Source organism: Diaphorina citri, unplaced genomic scaffold (assembly GCF_000475195.1).
Source record: "Diaphorina citri unplaced genomic scaffold, Diaci psyllid genome assembly version 1.1 scaffold172, whole genome shotgun sequence".
Taxonomy (NCBI): Eukaryota; Metazoa; Arthropoda; class Insecta; order Hemiptera; family Psyllidae; genus Diaphorina; species Diaphorina citri.
Window position 1 is genome coordinate 167,692 of NW_007377609.1, and position 24,966 is coordinate 192,657.

General features: G+C 39.2%; 2 protein-coding genes and 2 long non-coding RNA genes across 4 annotated transcripts in view; all 4 read right to left on the reverse strand.

Annotated features, from left to right (window-relative positions):
* Window positions 1–5,957: 5,957 nt before the first annotated feature.
* Window positions 5,958–6,682, reverse strand: LOC113465857. Its single transcript, XR_003390434.1, has 2 exons — window positions 6,646–6,682; window positions 5,958–6,077 (listed from the first exon to the last, which is right to left on the reverse strand). It is a non-coding gene; the product is annotated as an uncharacterized LOC113465857 (long non-coding RNA).
* LOC103505416 overlaps window positions 6,680–24,966 on the reverse strand; it is a 27,903-nt gene continuing 9,616 nt past the window's right edge. Inside the window, exons 6-9 of the mRNA XM_026820746.1 lie at window positions 7,894–8,045; window positions 7,592–7,670; window positions 6,928–6,991; window positions 6,680–6,753 (exon numbers count right to left, since the gene is read on the reverse strand). Coding sequence (XP_026676547.1) covers window positions 6,680–6,753; window positions 6,928–6,991; window positions 7,592–7,670; window positions 7,894–8,045 — 369 coding nt within the window. The remainder of the gene's footprint in view (window positions 6,754–6,927; window positions 6,992–7,591; window positions 7,671–7,893; window positions 8,046–24,966) is intronic.
* LOC103505407 (TP53-regulated inhibitor of apoptosis 1-like) lies at window positions 12,680–14,796 on the reverse strand. Its single transcript, XM_008469737.3, has 3 exons — window positions 14,649–14,796; window positions 13,789–13,973; window positions 12,680–13,339 (listed from the first exon to the last, which is right to left on the reverse strand). Exons 1-3 carry the CDS (start codon window positions 14,683–14,685, stop codon window positions 13,253–13,255), a joined length of 309 nt encoding a protein of 102 aa, XP_008467959.1. The 5' UTR covers window positions 14,686–14,796; the 3' UTR covers window positions 12,680–13,252.
* Window positions 15,149–16,081, reverse strand: LOC113465858. The gene is made up of 2 exons (XR_003390435.1): window positions 15,401–16,081; window positions 15,149–15,206 (listed from the first exon to the last, which is right to left on the reverse strand). It is a non-coding gene; the product is annotated as an uncharacterized LOC113465858 (long non-coding RNA).

Consider the following 24,966-nt stretch of genomic DNA (forward strand, 5'->3'; position numbering starts at 1 on the left):
AACCAACTGCAGCGAAGAACATACTTTTTTTCCTGTTTTTGTCCAGAATGGTCGCAGCACCTCTTTTTTTTCTTTTGAGTCTTGGTAGAGCAGATTTTAAGAAAGCCTTTAAGTCCGGAGGAAAAATAATGTTATTTTCTTTTCGTTCGTAGAACAGTTTGTTGAGTGCGTCCTGTACCGGTAAGATCGCTCTAAAGCCTCAAAGTCTAAAAGTGAAAAGTCAGTGTACGATCGGAAACGCTTCTTGCTGCGAAACGGCGGAGAGAGTCGGTAAACACAAGCACTACGAAAAGCTTCTTTTTTGTCTTTTCGTCACACTTGTTGCCAGTTTTATGTATAAATTTTTTTTTTTTTTTTTTTTTTTTTAAGAAGAGTACTGAGGGACACATAGGCTATTTAAAATTGTCACATTAAATCCTGATTCAAAATTTCGGGGCTTCAAAGTTATGCCTCTTACGCCGTGCTGATCTCGTAAAAAGGCCGAGTCAACCACTAGTAATAAATAAAATGAGTAGGTACCATACGTCATACTTTTCGTCCTTTTTCCCCCAGGAGAAATTCAGCTTGAATATCAGCAGCTCTCTGTTTGGGGATTTTCTCCGTTCCGTTTTACTCTTATTATTCCTGTTTTTCGGACGAAAATTTCGGGAGTTTGAGGAAATGGAAACTGGGGAACAAAATGTAAGTGGCGCGGCTAACGATTGGGTTAGGGGGAGAACTACCATTCCAACTATTGTACTTGAAAAGAGAACCTTGTTTGGACAACCTTTAAAACAGGGATTCCCAAAGTGTGGTACGCGAACAGCTGGTAGTCCGCGAGAAGGTGGTCCAAAAAGAAGAAAGAATCTATTCAGGGTGGAAAAAGTCCATTCTTTCCCCCAAAAAAGGAAAAAAAAAAAATCATTGTAAATAATAAATTAAAATAAAGTTATATTTTCATTAAATAAGAATGAGGGGAAATGCTGAGTGGTCCGTGGAAAATCATGAAATTCAAAAGTGGGTCCATGGCTTGAGTTTTTTTAACATCGAAATTTTTAAAACCAAATTCGTATCCCCCGAAAAAAAGACGCACGCCGGCACTAGTCAGCTGGATGGGTACAATTTATGTTATTCAGTAATATTCAGGAGAAATATTCCCTCCTAACCCTCCTCCTCTTCTACCTCCAAAACTAGGTAACTCGTGCCTCCCTCTTGTCCTCTCCCCCTCCTCCTCATAATTTCCCTGAAATAAACTAACTACCTGTTCCCTTTCCCAAGCTTTCTTCTTCTCTCTCCCTTCTCCCTCCCTCTCTCTCTCACTCTCCCACTCCCACTCTCTCCCCCTCTCTTTTTCTCTCTTTCCTACCTCTCTCTATTTTCCTCATTCTCCCCCTCCCTCCTTTTTTTCTCTCATTCTCCCTCCCTCTCTTTTTCTCTTTCTCCTTCACTCTCCCCCCATTTCTCTAAAATGAAAGGTATCTATCTCCCCCTAAACTATATCTCTCTTTTCCTCCCTTTCTCTTTCTCTCTCTCTCTCTCTTTCTCTCTCTCTCTCTTTCTCTCTCTCTCTCTCTTTCTTTCTCTCTCTCTCTCTCTCCTATTCCTCTAAATTTAAGGTATGTATCTCCCTACCTATCTACCTAGGTACTTCTTTCCTGCAAAACTCCTAAAATTTCAAGTAAGTATGTATCTCTCCCTCTCTTTTTCTTTAATTACTGTCCCATGAGTCCTTGTCTAATATGAAAATATTTTGTCTCCCAGAATAGGAAGGAAAGTTCCATCTATGTATACCCCGCCCCTCCCCCCTTTTTTTTCAGACTTTTCAGTCCTATGCTGGCAATAAAAACAAGGTAGCTAGATACCATTCACATCAATGAAATAACAATCTCTACTATCATCTAATCATTATTGTCACTTATTCTTATTCCCCCTCTTCCCCCTTCTTTCTTACTCACACTACTTACCATAATTACATATCGCCGAACGGCCAAAAGCGAAACGAAACCTGTCAAACCTGCGAAACGCTTGCAGTCACGCTGTCTCCTGTCTCGCGTTTTACTTTTGTTTACATTCGTGAAGCTAGCATTTCTTTGATAAGAAAACACGTGTGACCCATTTCCCCTCTTGCGATAAATCACGTAAAGGTCCGTTCACATTTGAGTTTCATCCGATTTTTTCCTTCTCTCTTCGATTTCGGAAGGATAAGACCCTGGCAGTTACAGTTTCCTCTATCAAACCTCTTGAAAAAAAAAAAAAAAAAATCAATCTGCTAGCAGTAGTTTACTAAAATGACAATTACATATATATTTATTTAGGCAAGGTTATAAAATTTTGTTATTTATGTACCATGGTATTTAACCCATAAAATAAACGAGACCTTGTTTACACTGCTGGGGTAAAGAGACTTTTTAGTCTCATTCGAACAGGATAAACAAGGTAGATATTATATTCTATTCTATGTACCTACAACCTACATCCTATCCTATCTTTTTTTTCGCATCATATTCAAAATGTCCCTCAGGTATTTTCACAGAAGGGAAGGTTAGATGCTTTGTGATTATTTCTCTCCAGAGAGTGTACCTCCTACTTACATGGTATCCTCTCTATTTTCCTGGCACTTTAAAGGAGCTTTTGTCTTTCATGAATATTTCAATTTTCTCAGAAGTTAGTTAGAAAACTGTGTATTTTTAGACAAGAAAACTGTGTGTGTTGAAAAAGCCGCGGACCGCTGGTAGTCCGCGAGAAGGTGGTCCCAAAAGAAGAAAAAATCTATTCAGGGTGGAAAAAGTCCATTCTTTCCCCCAAAAAAGGAAGCAATCATTGTAAATAATAAATTAAAATAAAGTTATATTTTCATTATATAAGAATGAGGGGAAATGCAGAGTGGTCCGTGGAAAATCATGAAATTCAAAAGTGGGTCCATGGCTTGAGTTTTTTTTTTAACATCGAAATTTTTAAAACCAAATTCGTATCCCCCGAAAAAAAGACGCACGCCGGCACTAGTCAGCTGGATGGGTACAATTTATGTTATTCAGTAATATTCAGGAGAAATATTCCCTCCTAACCCTCCTCCTCTTCTACCTCCAAAACTAGGTAACTCGTGCCTCCCTCTTGTCCTCTCCCCCTCCTCCTCATAATTTCCCTGAAATAAACTAACTACCTGTCCTCTTCCCCAAGCTTTCTTCTTCTCTCTCCCTTCTCCTTCTCCCTACCTCTCTCTCACTCTCTCTCTCACTCTCCCACTCTCTCTCCCTCCCTCTCTTTTTCTCTCTTTCCTACCTCTCTCTATTTTTCTCACTCTCCCCCTCCCTCCTTTTTTTCTCTCATTCTCCCTCCCTCTCTTTTTCTCTTTCTCCTTCACTCTCCCCCATTTCTCTAAAATGAAAGGTATCTATCTCCCCCTAAACTATATCTCTCTTTTCCTCCCTTTTCTCTCTCTCTCTCTCTTTCTTTCTTTCTTTCTTTCTCTCTCTCTCTCTCCTATTCCTCTAAATTTAAGGTATGTACCTCCCTACCTATCTACCTACTTCTTTCCTGCAAACTCCTAAAAATTCAAGCAAGTATGTATCTCTCCCTCTCTTTTTTCTTTAATTACTGTCCCATGAGTCCTTGTCTAATATGAAAATATTTTGTCTCCCAGAATAGGAAGGAAAGTTCCATCTATGTATACCTACCCCGCCCCTCCCCGTTTTTTTTTTTAGACTTTTCAGTCCTATGCTGGCAATAAAAACAAGGTAGATACCATTCACATCAATGAAATAACATACTATCATCTAATCATTATTGTCACTTATTCTTATTCCCCCTCTTCCCCCTTCTTTCTTACTCACACTACTTACCATCATTATATATAAACACAGGCTTGGTGCTAGTCGTTTCATCTAGGACAAAAGTGGGTATTTAAGTATGAAGGTATGTCAACATCACAGTTGATTGAAACCATATTTACTTGTTCTGTCTGGAACCAAGTAGATGCTCCTTAGCACTCAACCATTGCTATTTATGGTACAATTTCAGAAGCCACAACAGTGAAAAATTGCTAAGTATGTAAAGGAACTGTCAGAAATGAGTAGTGACCATTGTTATAATAGGGTTAGGTGTGCAAAAAGGAGCTTTCACAATTTGAGTGATAGTTACCAGTGCTATTGTGGCGTTAGGTTAAACATAAGAAGGAGTTTCCTTTTTCATTGTCATAACTTCTGAGTAATTAATCTCTTCCTTTAGCCAGGGAAATTTCAGGCTAGTACCCTCCCTGTTTAAGTCCCCCATCCAGACTAAAGCTTGTCTACTCACTCTACTCCCTATTCCAGCTAGACTAAGCTGGTCTACTCCATGTTTCAAGTCCCCCAGCCAGACTAGAAGGACTCACTCTTATGACCGCATAGAAATCTGGGACACTGTAAAATGGTTTACCAGAGCTTTAAAGAGCTTGAGGAAACCCATCCCATTTCATTCAGGAATGTGACTGTCCAGGAGGGGTTGATTATCAGATAAGCACTACAATGGGTTCATGCGTGGTTCTTCAAAACATTACGAAACATAACTTACCTTCTGGTTTGCTAGTTCCTGAAAATGGGTTCCTCATTTTGACATGGCTGATTGAGAGGCTGACGAAAAACACCGACCCTGTCTTTACAGCGGAAAAGACAAAGAAAAAGAAGAAGAATGAAGGGGTTAAATTAGTTTTACGAAGATTTCATCCCTAAACAGATAACGTACGATCTCAGAGGGGCTGGCTTTCTTTTATCCAGTCCAAAGCGAAGAGAGAAGGAATCATCTCTTCACTTTCGGGACGATAAGGCCTTAGAATTTTGACGATAAGGCCATTTGGTTTTGGCTAGAAAATTTTACGTGTAGATGGCCTTTGCACTCAACCTTTGCTATTTCTTTAGCAAGAGAAATTCAGGCTGGTATACTCCCTGTTTAAAGTCCCCCAGCCAGACTCTGAGATAGTTTAACTTTGAGATATTATGTATGGTAAAAAAAGTAAAGTCGTGTAATGTTCGCTCCATTTTTTCCCCACACCAGTGTATTATCAATTTTAGCTGGACAAAGAGTGACAGGTCCTTTGGGGAACAGGACTCTCTGTTTCCGGTATATTACTTACAGGGTGTCTGGCTGCAGATTCGAGCAGTCGGCCCCTCTTCGTAGGCTCGGAAGGCGTGGCGTCCCCTTTCCGTTTCAGTGTGTTGTTTCGACCTGGCGTGTGACGCGCGGTCACACTCTGGCCGAGAAGTTTGGACTGGACTCACTCTTATGACCGCATAGACCGTAGAAATCTGGGACACTGTAAAATGGTTTACCAGAGCTTGAGGAAACCCATCCCATTTTATTCAGGAATGTGACTGTCCAGGAGGGGTTGATTATCAGATAAGCACTACAATTGGTTCATGCGTGGTTCTTCAAAACATTACGAAACATAACTTACCTTCTGGTTTGCTAGTTCCTGAAAATGGGTTCCTCATTTTGACATCCCTCTGCTCAAAACGGTCGAAAATCCACAACTTTTTTTCGCCGAACGGCCAAAAGCGAAACGAAACCTGTCAAACCTGCGAAACGCTTGCAGTCACGCTGTCTCCTGTCTCGCGTTTTACTTTTGTTTACATTCGTGAAGCTAGCATTTCTTTGATAAGAAAACACGTGTGACCCATTTCCCCTCTTGCGATAAATCACGTAAAGGTCCGTTCACATTTGAGTTTCATCCGATTTTTTCCTTCTCTCTTCGATTTCGGAAGGATAAGACCCTGGCAGTTACAGTTTCCTCTATCAAACCTCTTGAAAAAAAAAAAAAAAAAATCAATCTGCTAGCAGTAGTTTACTAAAATGACCGAAATTCAGATAAAAAAAGCAAGGTTTTTTTCTTGTGCATAAACTATGATTAAATTTTATTCAGAAAAAAATAGATACACAAAGATATAGACACTGCTATCATGGCCCTCGCATCTTCACCATCATATAGAAACACTTGGCCCTCATTCTTCTCCTCGTAGCGGTCAAACAGTTTGTCCAGATGCTTTTCCAGCTTGGGCAGCTCTTTCTGGATGAACTTCCGTTTCCTTTCTTCGGCTAGAAGTTGACCGCCTCGGTTTTTGAAGAGCCTGTTGAGGAAGAGTAGATAGTGTGAGACCAAAAGGTAGACCCCGGATGAGAATATAGAGATATGATTAGGGCTGATGAAAGAGGAATAAAATATACCTTGTTTATCCTGCTCGAATGAGACTTGAAAGTTCCTTTAGTTCCCCCGCAGTCTAAACAAGGTCTTGTGTATTTTATAGGTTTATTCCAATTCTTACCTCCCTCTAGCCCAAATCTGTGGCTGAGTGGTCAAGAGCACTCTCAACCTGGAGGTGCTGGGTTCGAATTACGAAAGGGCCGGAAATTTTCTGACCGAATTTTTCTGTTCTTGGATAGGCATGGATGTAAGAGAATATACCTTGAAGTAATGCGAAAGCGGTTCCAATATACTATCTCTTTTTTTTTTTAAATTCTTCTTACAGTTCTTACCAACCTCAATTGTGCAGTGGTTAACGCGTTGGACTTTGGATCTGGAGGTTGATGGTTCGAGCCCTAGTCAAGTCATAAAATTTATCTAGGTGTAACAATTGGGGAACGATATTTGTGACAAGCATGTATGTAAGTATGCTTAACACAATTAAAAATTCTTACCTCTCCTTGTCGCAAGCTTTATCCTCGAGATCAATCACTCCTGTGGTCTGTGTCTTACCCTTGCATTCTTGACGTTCTCCTTAGCATTGTTTCTCTCCTGCCACTGGGCTGCTATCATTTTAGGTGGTGGTTATACACAATTACTCAGGGTTAGGCCAAGCTTGAATTGATTTCCCCCCTGTTTTTTTTACTATAACCGATATTTCTTCTTCTACTTCTAAGCATAGCCTAGCTCTGTGTATAACCACCACCTTAAAGTCCTTGACCCAACACATAACTTACATCGTTTCCCCACAGGGGGCGTATCTAAGAGAACATTGTCTATGGATTCATGCGACAGGGAAGACTTTAGCACAGAAGAAAACCCATATCAACACAAAAACAAACCGATTCCACGTTTAAATTTGTCTCTTATACACAGGGCCAGGTATAATCACCTCAACACAAACATTGTAAAAACAAAACACATATCACCATAACAACAAACCAAACTTTCCACACTTAAATTTGTCCCTTAGGTGGTGGTTATACACAATTACTCAGGGCTAGGCCAAGCTTGAATTGATTTCCCCCCTGTTTTTTTTCTTTACTATAACCGATATTTCTTCTTCTACTTCCAAGCATAGCCTAGCTCTGTGTATAACCACCACCTTAAAGTCCTTGACATTTTTTTTTTTCAACAAGTACCTAGGTACTTTCGTTATTTATTTTTGCCTGGCTGAGGGACTCTAAACAGGGAGTAGACTAGTCCAAATTTCCTTATTCTAATCAATAGCAAAGGTTGAGTACGAAGGGCATTCACTCGGAAAATTTTGTTTAGCCCAAACCAGTTGGCCTTAAAGCGATCACTAAAACTGATTGAGAGGCCGACGACAAAAGCCCACGCCGTCTGAACATGGGAAAAGGGCGAGAAAAAGAAAGGGAATGATTAGGTTTAGGTACCTACCTCCTCAGTAATATTGTCCTGAAGATAGAACTCCGTGAATAGCTCCCGTTGTGGCTGTCCCACCCGCGCTCTGTTCCACCAATCTTCCAGCTCCTCCCGTATAGTTTCCACTATTTTGACGATATGCTTCGCTGATTGAGAGGCCGACGACAAAAGCCCACGCCGTCTGCACATGGGAAAAGGGCGAGAAAAAGAAAGGGAATGATTAGGTTTAGGTACCTACCTCCTCAGTAATATTATCCTGAAGATAGAACTCCGTGAACATCTCCCGTTGTGGCTGTCCCACCCGCGCTCTGTTCCACCAATCTTCCAGCTCCTCCCGTATAGTTTCCACTATTTTGACGATATGCTTCAGTTTGAGCGCTGTACACACTTCTACCTCCTTTTTATAAGCTTGAATTGTGCTTGTGCATAGCTTCGAGTGTTTCATCAGGAATGCCTCGCGTTCAGATGCCTTTGAAATTAAATCATAAATTAAGATGTTGTTGGCGCACTTTAGGTACGTCTTTTTATAATTTTTTGAAGAGGTCTGATGGAGGGAACTGCTAAGGTCTTATAAGCTTGAATTGTGCTTGTGCATAGCTTCGAGTGTTTCATCAGGAATGCCTCACGTTCAGATGCCTTTGAAATCAAATCATAAATTAAGATGTTGTTGGCGCACTTTAGGTACGTCTTTTTATAATTTTTTGAAGAGGTCTGATGGAGGGAACTGCTAAGGTCTTGTCGTCCAGAAATCGAAGAGAGAAGGAAGACAGAATAGGAGAAAGTCAGCCGTTCCGAGAACGAACATTATCCCCTCAGGATAAAATCCGCCTCTGGCGGGAATCGAACCCACGGCCTAGCACCTATAAGGCAGACGCGCTACCAACCAAGCTAACTAGGCTGGCTTACACAAGGTTTATCTTGTATTCAGGATTAAAATCCGCCTCTGGTGGGAATCGAACCCACGGCCTAGCACCTATAAGGCAGACGCGCTACCAACCAAGCTAACTAGGCTGGCTTACACAAGGTTTATCTTGTAAATCTTCACTTTTTCACCCTTCAGCCTGAAGGAGTAGAAATAAGCATTCGGTATTTTCACAGCCCTTTCTCATCTTTGAACCATACCTTTGTGTCAAGCCGCGTCCAGAGTGTGCTCAGCTGGTATTTGAGACTCTCCATTTGGAAAGCGAGAATTCAGATTTGTACTCCCAGGTGCAAAAAAAAGTAATAATACCTATGTAAATACAATGAAACGAAAACCTTTCTCGGGCACTTTAGTTGAGAAGGTCAGATGAGCATAATAAATTTCATGTACAATACAGAGAGGTTTGACATTTCGGGTTGAGTGGGACATATGTAATCTTCTTTCTCTTCATTGTACCTTTAACACTTTGACTGCTACACTATTTCGGCTGTCTATTTCCTATCCCATGAGCAAGTTTTGGTCGGTCCCATTCGCCCTATGCTATGGTGTATCGCCAGGACAGATGGCAGTGAAGGTGTTAAAGTAGAATGTACATGCGAGGAGAGTTTTCTCTCTCTCCCCTCTTAAAATTTTCTCTCTCTATGTATTTCTTAAGTCACGTTTTCAAGAGGAAAGAGGGAGGAGGAAGAGGAAGGGAGGAAGAGGAAGAGAGAGACTATCAATACGAGAGTAGTCGGGGACACTTAGATATAGAACAAGAGTAAAAAGAGGGATCTGTACGGGGTAATAGTTTTATATGAATATCTAGCTATGCTCCTTCGGGAAATAAAAGGGAATGCAAGGAAGTATTCCCATTTTTTTCTACTGCTCGAATAAAAACTAAAAGAGACTATCAATACGAGAGTAGTCGAGGACACTTTTAGATATAGAACAAAAGTAAAAAGAGGGATCTGTACGGGGTAATAGTTTTAAATGAATATCTAGCTATGCTCCTTCGGGAAATAAAAGGGAATGCAAGGAAGTATTCCCATTTTTTTCTACTGCTCGAATAAAAACTAAAAAGTACCTTTATCCCTCGCAGTTAGAGTCCCAGGACAATGTAAAGTGTTTCAGGAAAAAGGAAAATAATAGCGATATATGAAATGAACTCTTGGGCTAGCTTTGTTTTAGATTAGACAAAATAACGAAGGGAGTTTTTCCGTTCATAATGCGTTTTTATTATTATTATTATTATTATTTATTTTGTGAAGCGAGTCTAGTTAGCTTGGAGGGTAACGCGTCTGTCATATGAGCGCCTGGCCGCGGGTTCGATTATCCTAAACAGATAAGGTTCGTTCTTGTACCTATAAAATCAATACCAATCATACTCGTCTATCTCGTACTAGATACCTATTGCCCTTTGCTACAGGCAATGTTCTTGTTGGGTAAGTATTTATAATCACAGGAAATAAGGAATACTTACCTATATCTGATGTTGAAGCCAATTTATGAAATGATATGGTGTGGTCTCCTAATCTTCAGATTGCAGGTTCAAATCATGTACACTCAACACACTGTGAAATTAAAATGATACAAGACTTCTACTAATTAGTAATGGACTTTAGAAAGCTTAAAGATATTTTTCAAATCAAGAAATTATGGGAATATTCTACAAGGTTTTATTTTCTTTTTAAAACATAAAACTTAAATATTAAACTCTGTCCACTGTTGACACAGCTTAAATGAACACAAAATCCTAAAAGCCAGCCTAGCTTGGAAGGTAGGACGTAAGCCCCAGGTCATGGGTTTGATAGTACCTACACCTTATAGTAAAAATGTAACTTTTTTCAATCACATTTTTCATTCTTCTAGAAATGGAATGAGAGATTTTTTTTTTTCTTTTCTAAAAACTACTTAAAATTCTCATTAGATAACTAATATAACATAAAAGTAAAGTTAAAATGTATATGGTATGTTGAACAAATGCTTGTGAGTTGTGAGTAGCATTAACAAAAAATAAGGTCTCGTCGTCCCGAAATCGAAAAGAGAAGGAAGACAGAATAGGAGAAAGCCAGCCGTTCTGAGAACGAACATTATCCCATCAGGATAAAATTCGCCCCGGGCGAGAATCGAACCCGCGGCCTAGCGCTTACAAGGCAGACGCGCTACCAGCTAAGCTAACTAGACTGGCTCTACAGGGTGAGACTTTTCTTTACGAGGCACTACCGATACCGAGGCAGTACCTAAATACGAGTAGGTAAGGAATCTGGTTAACTTACCACAAGTCCATTTTACATCTCCATCTTATCCCTTAGTTCACAGCTATATCACTATAAATTTGGTTTACAAGACATTTCCTCATCAGCGCGAAAATTCAAAATAAAAATCCCAACTTAAAATAAATTCCGTTCGAAGAGAAATCCTAAATCGCCAACTAAGCTAACTAGACTGGCTCTACAGGGTGAGACTTTTTTTACGAGGCACTACCGATACTGAGGCAGTGCCAAAATACGAGTAGGTAAGGAATCTGGTCAACTTACCACAAGTCCATTTTACATCTCCATCTTAGCCCTTAGTTCACAGCTACCTACATATATCACTATAAATTTTCCTCATCAGCGCGAAAATTCAAAATAAAAATCCCAACTTAAAATAAATTCCGTTCGAAGAGAAATCCTAAATGAACCGTATTCCAATCCGTTTTTTCCAATCGTTTTTCAAGGAAAATATTACCTAGTCCGACTTTTTCACGAAATCGTTTGAACAGTTTCCCAAGAAAAAGGTTTAACTTTTTTTCAATGAAAAGGATACTCAATCCGTTTTCTAGGAAAACGTTTTCCCGACCGTTTTTCACACTGTTTCTCGTTTTTCTTCAAAAGCTCACGAAACACAAATGGCTCGAGAGAGCGGCAAAAGCGTCCGTTCTTCGCAAAGGCTAGCATGTGACTGAAAAGTGAAAATACTGAAAATCCGAAATCTCGTAGAATGCATGTCTGCGTGAGTCTGTTGTACAAATGCTTGCTTTTTTTATTGTAATAAAAAGGAGCTGAATTTCCGAAAGAATTTTAGACGAGATGTTCTGAGTTTTTCTTTTTTTTTCCACGACGCTGGTAGACCTGTTTTTGTCCTTTTTTCACAAGAAAACGACTCAACCAATGTGATGATTTTTTTTTTTTTTTTTTTTTTTTTAAGAAGAGACCTGGAATCAAAATACTTATTTAAGAAGCGAGCCGTTCTCGGAAAAAAAAAAGAAGAAAGGAGGGAGAACCATGGAAAGCTAAAAATAAATGGAAAAAAAGGAGGGGAGAAAGAAAGGAAAGCAGAAGAAAGTTGGAAGAATTTGATAGTAAGTGCAAAAAATAATAATAATAAAAGGAAGTGGAGGAGAAAAATAATACAATGAGAGTAGAAAGAAAGTAAAAAAAAAAGACTATCAATACGAGAGTAGTCGAGGACACTTAGATATAGAACAAAAGTAAAAAGAGGGAACTGTACGGGGTAATAGTTTTAAATGAATATCTAGCTATGCTCCTTCGGGAAATAAAAGGGAATGCAAGGAAGTATTCCCATTTTTTTCTACTGCTCGAATAAAAACTAAAAAGTACCTTTATCCCTCGCAGTTAGAGTCCCAGGACAATGTAAAGTGTTTCAGGAAAAAGGAAAATAATAGGGATATATGAAATGAACTCTTGGGCTAGCTTTGTTTTAGATTAGACAATTCTAAAAAAAAAAAAAAAAAACGAAGGTAGTTTTTCCGTTCATAATGCGTTTTTATTATTATTATTTATTTTGTGAAGCGAGTCTAGTTAGCTTGGAGGGTAACGCGTCTGTCATGTGAGCGCCTGGCCGCGGGTTCGATTATCCTAAACAGATAAGGTTCGTTCTTGTACCTAAAAAATCAATACCAATCATACTCGTCTATCTCGTACTAGATACCTATTGCCCATTGTTACAGGCAATGTTCTTGTTGGGTAAGTATTTATAATCACAGGAAATAAGGTACTTACCTATATCTGATGTTGAAGATAACAAGCCAATTTATGCAATGATACGGTGGGGTCTCCTAATCTTCGGATTGCAGGTTCAAATCATGCACACTCAACACACTGTGAAATTAAAATGATACAAGACTTCTACTAATTAGTAATGGACGTGGTGGACTTTAGAAAGCTTAAAGCTATTTTTCAAATCAAGAGAAATTATGGGAATATTCTACAAGGTTTTATTTTCTTTTTAAAACATAAAACTTAAATATTAAACTCTGTCCTCGCATAGTCAACGGCCGTTGACTATGTGTTAACACAGCTTTAATGAACACAAAATCCTAAAAGCAAGCCTAGCTTGGAAGGTAGGACGTAAGCTCCAGGTCATGGGTTTGATAGTACCTACACCTTATAGTAAAAATGTAACTTTTTTTCAATCACATTTTTTATTCTTCTAGAAATGGAATGAGAGATTTTTTTTCTTTTCTAAAAACTACTTAAAATTCTCATTAAATAACTAATATAACATAAAAGTAAAGTTAAAATGTATATGGTATGTTGAACAAATGCTTGTGAGTTGTGAGTAGCATTAACAAAAAATTTCCCATCATGAGTTGATGGAAAGTTTAGATTTAATTCTATGTCGATTTTGACTAGTTTAGGTTAATTTTTAATGAAAAAAGTAACAACAGAACCCCAAAATTCATGATTTAAGATTACCTAGACATGCATAAAATATAATATACAATTTTCTTATTGCAGAAGTTCACAAAGGAGAGATCATTGCTCTTTTTAGCTTGGAGGTTTACATTCTTCAGGTGTATTGAGATGATTTTTCACAACATCACCCAAGTCTATTTGTTGTTCTTTCATAGCTTTCTGAAAAATAAAAACCAAAGACATACTTCTGTTAATTTGCATTGGTCTGCCTTGTAAAGTTCTGCCAGGTCATGGGTTTGATTCTCCCTTGGGACAAACTTTATCCTAAACAGGTAAGGTTTGCTCTCAGAACCATTGGCATTCTACTATCTTGTATTCCTTCTTTATTTTTGATTTTAGAATTAGTACAGTTTGGTAATTAACTAAAATACATGTTAGTAGGTTTGTTAACACTAACATACTGACTAACTGACAGTAATAAAATATCAAAAATATTGGGGAAAAAATAAAATAATAATAAAAAATGGGGTGGCCTCAGTGGAGAAAAAGTCATAGTGGGAAATGTCATACAAGAAAAATTCACAGAAAAAAAAAAAACTAATTAAAGAAGTGAAAAAGTCTCAGTGAAGGAAAAGGAAAAATCTCTGCATAGATTTCAGATTACAAACCTGTACACAAGATTGATAAACTTTCAACAGCGGTGAACACATGGAGTCGTCTGTGTCTCCTTTGAGAAACTTCTCGGTGAACCAAGTTTGAAAGCACTCGTCATACTGGTGTTTCAGCTGCGTGCACTCTTTGCTGACACTGTTCATTTTATCTCCAAACACAGGCTTGGTGCTAGTCGTTTCATCTAGGACAAAAGTGGGTATTTAAGTATGAAGGTATGTCAACATCACAGTTGATTGAAACCATATTTACTTGTTCTGTCTGGAACCAAGTAGATGCTCCCTAGCACTCAACCATTGCTTTTTATGGTAGGTAGGTACAATTTCAGAAGCCACAACAGTGAAAAATTGCTAAGTATGTAAAGGAACTGTCAGAAATGAGTAGTGACCATTGTTATAATAGGGTTAGGTGTGCAAAAAGGAGCTTTCACAATTTGAGTGATAGTTACCAGTGCTATTGTGGCGTTAGGTTAAACATAAGAAGGAGTTTCCTTTTTCATTGTCATAACTTCTGAGTAATTAATCTCTTCCTTTAGCCAGGGAAATTTCAGGCTAGTACCCTCCCTGTTTAAGTCCCCCATCCAGACTAAAGCTTGTCTACTCACTCTACTCCCTATTCCAGCTAGACTAAGCTGGTCTACTCCATGTTTCAAGTCCCCCAGCCAGACTAGAAGGACTCACTCTTATGACCGCATAGAAATCTGGGACACTGTAAAATGGTTTACCAGAGCTTTAAAGAGCTTGAGGAAACCCATCCCATTTCATTCAGGAATGTGACTGTCCAGGAGGGGTTGATTATCAGATAAGCACTACAATGGGTTCATGCGTGGTTCTTCAAAACATTACGAAACATAACTTACCTTCTGGTTTGCTAGTTCCTGAAAATGGGTTCCTCATTTTGACATCCCTCTGCTCAAAACGGTCGAAAATCCACAACTTTTTTTACGCCGGACGGCCAAAAGCGGAACGCTTGCAGTTTCGCGTTTTACTTTTGTTTACTTTTTTATATTCGTGAAGCTAGCATTCCTTTGATAAGAAAACACGTGTGACCCATTTCCCCTCTCGCGATAAATCGCGTAAAGGTCCGTTCACACTTGTGAGTTTCACCCGATTTTTTCCTTCTCTCTTCGATTTTGGAAGGATAAGACCAAGACCCCTGGCAGTTACAGTTCCTCTATCAAACCTCTTGAAAAAAAAAATCAATCTGCTAGCAGTAGTTTACTAAAATGACCGAAATTCAGATAATAAAAGAAGTTTTTTTTTTCTTTTGCATAAACTACGATTAAATTTTATTCAGAAAAAAATAGATACACAAAGATATAGACAGACCACAAAAAGTGTTGGAAAAAATAACCTTTTCTTGCATATTAGAGATACATTAAAACTAGTCAGGAAAAGAAGAATACATGCACGTTAACCTTATAGTCCAGTAAGATGGGGATTTTTCCAGGAAAAAATTCCCAAAGTTTTTTTCTCGACGGTTTTATATGTATTTTTTGGCGCTGAATTCGAATTTCAACTTTGCCACCTCGCCAGAGGTGAGCTAACTCCGCCAGGCGCCGCTTTGTCGCTTTTTGGCGAGCTTTTTTTAAAAATGCACATGCACGTTAACCTTAGAATTTTTACTTAAAACATGGTTCAGACAATACGATAAAATTATATACACAAAAAGCCCACCCTGAGGCTTAGGTGTAGGGGCAAACAGCCCTAAAGGATGGGTTAAGCTTATACGAATCAACGGTAAAACATCTTGGTCTACAATCTACCTCGGAGAACGATAGGAGAATGCTCGGAGACTGTTCCGATCATGCTCAATAGAAACCAGCCTCAATGTTCGTACGTACGAAAAGCAAACATGAACATCAATATCCGTCATACAACTAAAATTAAAATGATTGCAAAATAAAACTTCTCTTAAAATTAATCTAGGTACCTATAATAAAATCATCGTAAAATTAAACTTCTCTTAAAATTAAAACGAAAATTTACAAGGAGTAACGCAAATCGACAAAAGAAACTTTCAGATATGTTTGCACTTTCTTATGCACTAAGCATAACATTTTTACAGTAATAAATTAAATCATCATCATATCTAAGTACCTACCAAAGAAATTTAATTAATTTAAACATTAAAAAAAATAAAGCCCAAGTAAGTAACTAGGTTTTCTATACAAAATAAAAGTCTCCTGTACTAAAATAAGAACACTTTTTTTTTTCTTGCCAAAAACAGAAGAGATGTTCAATTATTAAATGAAAAATAGAAACCAAGCCACTAATGCCCGGGTCCACAGAGCACAAAAATTAATCTAGGTACCTATAATAAAATCATCGTAAAATTAAACTTCTCTTAAAATTAAACGCAAATCGACAAAAGAAACTTTCAGATATGTTTGCACTTTCTCATACAGTAAGCATAACATTTTTACAGTAATAAATCAAATCATCATCTTATCTAAGTACCTACCGAAGAAATTTAAACATTAAACAATAATAAAAATAAAGCACAAGTAAGTACCTAGGTTTTTTATACAAAATAAAAGTCTCCTGTACTAAAATAAGAACACTTTTTTTTTTCCTTGCCAAAAACAGAAGAGATGTTCAATTATCAAATGAAAAATAGAAACCAAGCCACTAATGCCCGGGTCCCGGGTCCACAGAGTGAGCTTAAACTCCATTCAAGTGAAACTCTTGGACTAAACATTCTGATTGACTGATTTTTTTTTTTTTTTTAATCAACCAATCAGATTGTTTAATCCGAGAGTTAAACTTAAACCGAGTTTAAATTCACTTTGTGGACCCGACACTCTCCAATCCTCTCTATCGTACAAACTTACGGGCATTTCTTGATCAATGACCCTCCCCTAACGTACAAACCTACGGGCTCTCAAAATATAAACGGTAACTTGTGTCGCGGCGTATGGGGGGTGAGCTGAGTCTGAGTCCGTGACCGCGTGAGCGTGGTATTGCCCCGCGGGGTCAGGTGACTCTGAGATCTCGACCGCGTGAGCGTCGCGTTCCCCCGCGGAGTCAATCCCGCTGCCGGGGCGGGAGCTTTCCTTCCGCTAGTAGGGCCGCGCGCTTTCACCTTGGGCGAGAGGAGCTTGCTCCGCGCGGGCAGTTTGAGTTTGGAGGCGGGCTTCGGGGTGCTCTTGACGGGGGCGTCTTCGGAGCTCGGCGCGGACTTTTTCGAGTCGTACGTAGAGTTGAGGGCTGTGCCGACATCGAGCTGATTCTGTGGATGGAGAGAGAGTGAAGTGGGGATGAAATTAACGTACGTCCTGGTGAGAAGTGGCTGCCGTAGGATGTTTTTATTATTTTACTAGCTGAATTCCGTCGCTTCGCTCCGGAATCCCGCTAGTTCATCCCGAGGCATGGCCAAACTTGTGGAAAAGGCATGGCCGAACTTGTATTTATCAAACTAAAAACATAAACGAAACTCAAATATTAGGCGAGTGAGGAAAAGTTTTCTCTCCCGCAGTCTCTGCAGCTGCACTCTGTGTATTTATGGTGATTTTAGCGATCAAAAATTGATCATATCTCAGGATCGGTTTAGATTTTCGCAAAATCCTTTCTTATTGCACACCTAGACCATAAAAGGAATATTCCTACCAAATTTCAGCTTTCTAGGTGTTGTGGTTCTAGAGATAGAGCGATCAGTGTGTGAACTATGAAATGTGAAATGTGAACTGTGAAATGTGAATGAGTGAATGGATCTCGTTCTTATAATATAAGATATATTAGATATTAATTATAATTATAAATATAAAAAAAAGCTTTCAATCGCTGGAAGGAGGGGGGGGGGGTAATAATGATAATACAAAACCATACACCAAAACACACATCAACATAAAAACACACCCAACTTCCTACACTTAAGTCTGTCCCTTAACCTTCAAAGTCCTTGGCCCCACACAACTTACATCGTTTCCCCACAGGGGGCGTATCTAAGAGAACATTGTCTATGGATTCATGCGACAGGGAAGACTTTAGCACAGAAGAAAACCCATATCAACACAAAAACAAACCGATTCCACGTTTAAATTTGTCTCTTATACACAGGGCCAGGTATAATCACCTCAACACAAACATTGTAAAAACAAAACACATATCACCATAACAACAAACCAAACTTTCCACACTTAAATTTGTCCTTTAGGTGGTGGTTATACACAATTACTCAGGGTTAGGCCAAGCTTGAATTGATTTCCCCCCTGTTTTTTTCTTTACTATAACCGATATTTCTTCTTCTACTTCCAAGCATAGCCTAGCTCTGTGTATAACCACCACCTTAAAGTCCTTGACCCAACACATAACTTACATCGTTTCCCCACAGGGGGCGTATCTAAGAGCACATTGTCTATGGATTCATGCGATAGGGAAGACTTCAGCACAGAGGATATAGAGAGACCAGAAAGTGACTCGTTATCATCGTGAGGGTTGGAGATTTTGGACAGCGATGAACTGCGCTTGTGTTTTCTCATCGTGATATTTTGCTACGTAACGTGAAGGTTTTAATTTATAAAAAACACACCTATTTTGTACCAAATACATGAGACCTTGTTTAGACTGCGGGAGTAAAGGGACTTTTCAGTCTCATTCTGGCAGTATAAACAGGGTATATTCTATTCTATTATCACCTCACGTCACGTCATGTGAGCTCATAGGAGTCAGACAGATGTAGTACAAAGTTTTCCCATAATATTGTAGGTAATTTTGTTCAGGACAGCTACACTACTGTCACGTTACGTGAGGACAGTGTGGCTATGATTAACGATATTACCTACAATATTATGGGAAAACTTTGAACTACATCTCTCTGACTACCCATGAGCTCACGGGACGTGATAGTAGTGTGTTTCTAACGTTAGGCGTTTTTTATTTGAATGGGTAAGACCAAGTCCAAAAAATCGACTTTTTCTTCAAGATTTAGTGAAACACTATATAATTTATTGTTAGTCCAGTGATCAGTCGAAGAGAGAAAAAGATAAGTATAAGTAGGGCTTTATTTAGAGTATTTTGATTTAGACTGTCACATTATACTTACCAACAGTTAAATAGAGCACCTTTTCCAGTCTCCATGAAATTCCCTGGAAAATATTGATGTTTATAATTTGAATATAAATTCCAAATATAAATTGACTTACCGTGAACAGTGAATATGAAAGAACCGAAGAGGCAGGGCTCGAACCCCCAGCTAGATTCCTCTTGGTGGCTGAACTTGTGACTGGGGTGGGAAGTAACTGAAACACAACACGGGAATGAAGAGGTTAAAATGTCTGGCTGGGGGACTTTAAACAGGGAGTATACCAGCGTAGTCTGGCTGGGGGACTTTAAATAGGGAATATACTAGCCTGGGTTAAAATGTCTGGCTGGGGGACTTTAAACAGGGAGTATACCAGCGTAGTCTGGCTGGGGGACATTAAATAGGGAATATACTAGCCTGAATTTCCCTTGCTAAACAAATAGCAAAGGTTGCGTGCGAAGGGCATCCACTCGTAAAATTTTTAGCCAAAACCAAATGTCAGTCCAAAGCAATTACCCTAGTTAGAGCTGATTGAGAGGCTGACGAAAAAAACCGACCCTGTCTTTACACGGGAAAAGACAAAGAAAAAGAAGAAGAATGAAGGGGTTAAATTAGTTTTACGAAGATTTTATCCCTAAACAGATAACGTACGTTCTCAGAGGGGTTGGCTTTCTTTTATCCAGTCCAAAGCGAAGAGAGAAGGAATCATCTCTTTACTTTCGGGACGATAAGGCCTTAGAATTTTGACCGCCTTCACGACACAACACGGTTTGAGATAGGTACATATTATGGTAAAAAAAAGCAAAGTCGTGTAATATTAGCACCATTTTTTCCCCACTCCAGTCTTCTTTTTCTTCGTCTTTTCCCGTGTACAGACGGGGTCGGCGTTTTTCGTCAGACTCTCAATCAGACCTAACTAGGTTGATTGCTTTGGGCTGACATTTGGTTTTGGCTAGAAAATTTTACGTGTGGATGGCCTTTGCACTCAACCTTTGCTATTTCTTTAGCAAGAGAAATTCAGGCTGGTATACTCCCTGTTTAAAGTCCCCCAGCCAGACTTTGAGATAGTTTAACTTTGAGATATTATGGTAAAAAAAGTAAAGTCGTGTAATGTTCGCTCCATTTTTTCCCCACACCAGTGTATTATCAATTTTAGCTGGACAAGGAGTGACAGGTCCTTTGGGGAACAGGACTCCTCTGTTCCCGGTATATTACTTACAGGGTGTCTAGCTGCAGATTCGAGCAGTCGGCCCCTCTTCGTAGGTTCAGAAGGCGTGGCGTCCCCTTTCCGTTTCAGTGTGTTGTTTCGACCTGGGGTGTGACGCGCGGTCACAGTCTGGCCGAGAAGTTTGGACTTGGCGGTGGTTTGCGAGGCACTCACGACGTTTTTCTGGGGGAGGAAAATAAACGTGTTAAGGTAGAAACACACTAACATCACGTCACGTCACGTGAGCTCATGGGGAGTCAGAGAGATGTAGTTACAAGTTTTCCCATAATATTGTAGGTGACTTCTTTCAGGACAGTTACCATTTCGTTACGTCACGTCACGCGATGGTAATGTGAACAACAACAAAATACCTCTCTCTAAAAATTAATTAATAAAAAAAAAGATTCCTTTTTTCTGATGTTTCACCGCCGTTTTTAATTCGTACCAATGAAACTGCTACATTAGACTCCTGTGGTCTGTGTCTTACCCTTGCATTCTTGACGTTCTCCTTAGGTTACAAGTTTTCCCATAATATTGTAGGTGACTTCTTTCAGGACAGTCACATTACCATCTCGTTACGTTACGTCACGTCACGCGATGGTAATGTGAACAACAACAAAATACCTCTCTCTAAGTTACAAGTTTTCCCATAAAATTGTAGGTGATTTCTTTCAGGACAGTCACATTACCATCTCGTTACGTTACGTCACGTCACGCGATGGTAATGTGAACAACAACAAAATACCTCTCTCTAAAAAATAATTAATAATAATAATAAAAAAAAAAGATTCCTTTTTTCTGACCGCCGTTTTTAATTCGTACCAATGAAACTGCTACATTAGACTCCTGTGGTCTGTGTCTTACCCTTGCATTCTTGACGTTCTCCTTAGAACACAGGCTTGGTGCTAGTCGTTTCATCTAGGACAAAAGTGGGTATTTAAGAATGAAGGTGTGTCAACATCACAGTTGATTGAAACCATATTTACTTGTTCTGTCTGGAACCAAGTAGATGCTCCCTAGCACTCAACCATTGCTTTTTATGGTAGGTAGGTACAATTTCAGAAGCCACAACAGTGAAAAATTGCTAAGTATGTAAAGGAACTGTCAGAAATGAGTAGTAACCAATGTTATAATAGGGTTAGGTGTGCAAAAAGTAGCTTTCACAATTTGAGTGATAGTTACCAGTGCTATTATGGCGTTAGGTTAAACATAAGAAGGAGCTTCCTTTTTCACTGTCATAACTTCTGAGTAATTAATCTCTTTCTTTAGCCAGGGAAATTTCAGGCTAGTACCCTCCCTGTTTAAGCCCCCCATCCAGACTAAAGCTTGTCTACTCACTCTACTCCCTATTCCAGCCAGACTAAGCTGGTCTACTCCATGTTTCAAGTCCCCCAGCCAGACTAGAAGGACTCACGGTAAGTATGCAGAAGTCACGTCCGTGGAAAAGAAAAGCTCCTTTTTGTATTTAACCTAACCCTATAATAACACTAATCACTGCTCTAATTGTGAAAACTCCTTCTTGTGTTTAACCTAACCCTATAATAACCAGGGTCACTGCTCATTTGTGCCAGTTCCTTTGGTAGCAGTATTCCACGGACGTGACTTCTGCACAAGTACCGGACTCACTCTTATGACCGCATAGACCGTAGAAATCTGGGACACTGTAAAATGGTTTACCAGAGCTTGAGGAAACCCATCCCATTTTATTCAGGAATGTGACTGTCCAGGAGGGGTTGATTATCAGATAAGCACTACAATTGGTTCATGCGTGGTTCTTCAAAACATTACGAAACATAACTTACCTTCTGGTTTGCTAGTTCCTGAAAATGGGTTCCTCATTTTGACATCCCTCTGCTCAAAACGGTCGAAAATCCACAACTTTTTTTCGCCGAACGGCCAAAAGCGAAACGAAACCTGTCAAACCTGCGAAACGCTTGCAGTCACGCTGTCTCCTGTCTCGCGTTTTACTTTTGTTTACATTCGTGAAGCTAGCATTTCTTTGATAAGAAAACACGTGTGACCCATTTCCCCTCTTGCGATAAATCACGTAAAGGTCCGTTCACATTTGAGTTTCATCCGATTTTTTCCTTCTCTCTTCGATTTCGGAAGGATAAGACCCTGGCAGTTACAGTTTCCTCTATCAAACCTCTTGAAAAAAAAAAAAAAAAAATCAATCTGCTAGCAGTAGTTTACTAAAATGACCGAAATTCAGATAAAAAAAGCAAGGTTTTTTTCTTGTGCATAAACTATGATTAAATTTTATTCAGAAAAAAATAGATACACAAAGATATAGACAGACCACAAAAAGTGTTGGAAAAAATAACCTTTTCTTGCATATTAGAGATACATTAAAACTAGTCAGGAAAAGAAGAATACATGCACGTTAACCTTATAGTCCAGTAAGATGGGGATTTTTCCAGGAAAAAATTCCCAAAGTTTTTTTCTCGACGGGAAATCAATTCAAGCTTGGCCTAACCCTGAGTAATTGTGTATAACCACCACCTAAAGGACAAATTTAAGTGTGGAAATTTTGTTGTTATGGTGATATGTGTTTTGTTTTTACAATGTTTGTGTTGAGGTGATTATACCTGGCCCTGTGTATAAGAGACAAATTTAAACGTGGAATCGGTTTGTTTTTGTGTTGATATGGGTTTTCTTCTGTGCTAAAGTCTTCCCTGTCGCATGAATCCATAGACAATGTTCTCTTAGATACGCCCCCTGTGGGGAAACGATGTAAGTTATGTGTTGGGTCTAGGACTTTAAGGTGGTGGTTATACACAGAGCTAGGCTATGCTTAGAAGTAGAAGAAGAAATATCGGTTATAGTAAAGAAAAAAACAGGGGGGAAATCAATTCAAGCTTGGCCTAACCCTGAGTAATTGTGTATAACCACCACCTAAAGGACAAATTTAAGTGTGGAAATTTTGTTGTTATGGTGATATGTGTTTTGTTTTTACAATGTTTGTGTTGAGGTGATTATACCTGGCCCTGTGTATAAGAGACAAATTTAAACGTGGAATCGGTTTGTTTTTGTGTTGATATGGGTTTTCTTCTGTGCTAAAGTCTTCCCTGTCGCATGAATCCATAGACAATGTTCTCTTAGATACGCCCCCTGTGGGGAAACGATGTAAGTTGTGTGGGGCCAAGGACTTTGAAGGTTAAGGGACAGACTTAAGTGTAGGAAGTTGGGTGTGTTTTTATGTTGATGTGTGTTTTGGTGTATGGTTTTGTATTATCATTATTACCCCCCCCCCCTCCTTCCAGCGATTGAAAGCTTTTTTTTATATTTATAATTATAATTAATATCTAATATATCTTATATTATAAGAACGAGATCCATTCACTCATTCACATTTCACAGTTCACATTTCACATTTCATAGTTCACACACTGATCGCTCTATCTCTAGAACCACAACACCTAGAAAGCTGAAATTTGGTAGGAATTTTAATCAACCAATCAGATTGTTTAATCCGAGAGTTAAACTTAAACCGAGTTTAAATTCACTTTGTGGACCCGACACTCTCCAATCCTCTCTATCGTACAAACTTACGGCCATTTCTTGATCAATGACCCTCCCCTAACGTACAAACCTACGGGCTCTCAAAATATAAACGGTAACTTGTGTCGCGGCGTATGGGGGGTGAGCTGAGTCTGAGTCCGTGACCGCGTGAGCGTGGTATTGCCCCGCGGGGTCAGGTGACTCTGAGATCTCGACCGCGTGAGCGTCGCGTTCCCCCGCGGAGTCAATCCCGCTGCCGGGGCGGGAGCTTTCCTTCCGCTAGTAGGGCCGCGCGCTTTCACCTTGGGCGAGAGGAGCTTGCTCCGCGCGGGCAGTTTGAGTTTGGAGGCGGGCTTCGGGGTGCTCTTGACGGGGGCGTCTTCGGAGCTCGGCGCGGACTTTTTCGAGTCGTACGTAGAGTTGAGGGCTGTGCCGACATCCAGCTGATTCTGTGGATGGAGAGAGAGAGAGAGAGAAGTGGGGATGAAATTAACGTACGTCCTGGTGAGAAGTGGCTGGCGGAGGATGTTTTGGTATGCACTGTTAGCAGGTTGGCTTTCGGCCTTTAGGCACTACACTTTTGAACTTTTATTATTCCCTACAACCTACAATGATGAAAGAGGACAGTGTAGTCACTCTCTTGTTTTTATTATTTTACTAGCTGAATTCCGTCGCTTCGCTCCGGAATCCCGCTAGTTCATCCCGAGGCATGGCCAAACTTGTGGAAAAGTAAACTTGTTTGTTACGTTCTACCACGCTTCTTTCTCCTATGTCCTTTTTAGAGAATTATTTGTCTTTAGTTTTCAATGAGATTAAAATGTTTATTGACCCAAGCAGAATTTTCTTGTTGTCTTACATCTCTGTGCTAACTTTTTATACTATACTAGCCTAAATTATCTTAACTGACTGTTAGCTTCACATAACAGGTGTTCTTGTTGGTGAAACGCAAAATGATAACAGCCCTGTTAGTGCTACCACTCTCTTAAGCTAACAGAGCTGTTATCCCTATTTGCGAAATGATCACCACAGATCACAAAACAGAAAGTATGCACTGTTGGCAGGTTGGCTTTCGGCCTTTAAAGGCACTACACTTTTGAACTTTTATTATTCCCTACAATGATGAAAGAGGACAGTGTAGTCACTCTCTTGTTTTTATTATTTTATGTACCTATTTGGAAAAAGTTTTTGTTAACTTATTTTGGAACGCACACTTCGTAAAACAATTCAAACACGATTATTTTTTCCTCGCCTGTAAACCAACTAGGTACCTATTTATAAGTGTAAATGTTTATGTAATTGCATTTTTCATTTAATGCAATTACATTTAAGTTTAAAGATCCTAATAATAATAATAATAAAAATGATTTTCGAAAGAAGCAGTCTTGGCTTCTTCGTTTGACTTTTTTTTTTTTTTTTTTTTTTTTTAAAAAAATTTTACTTGCGATGC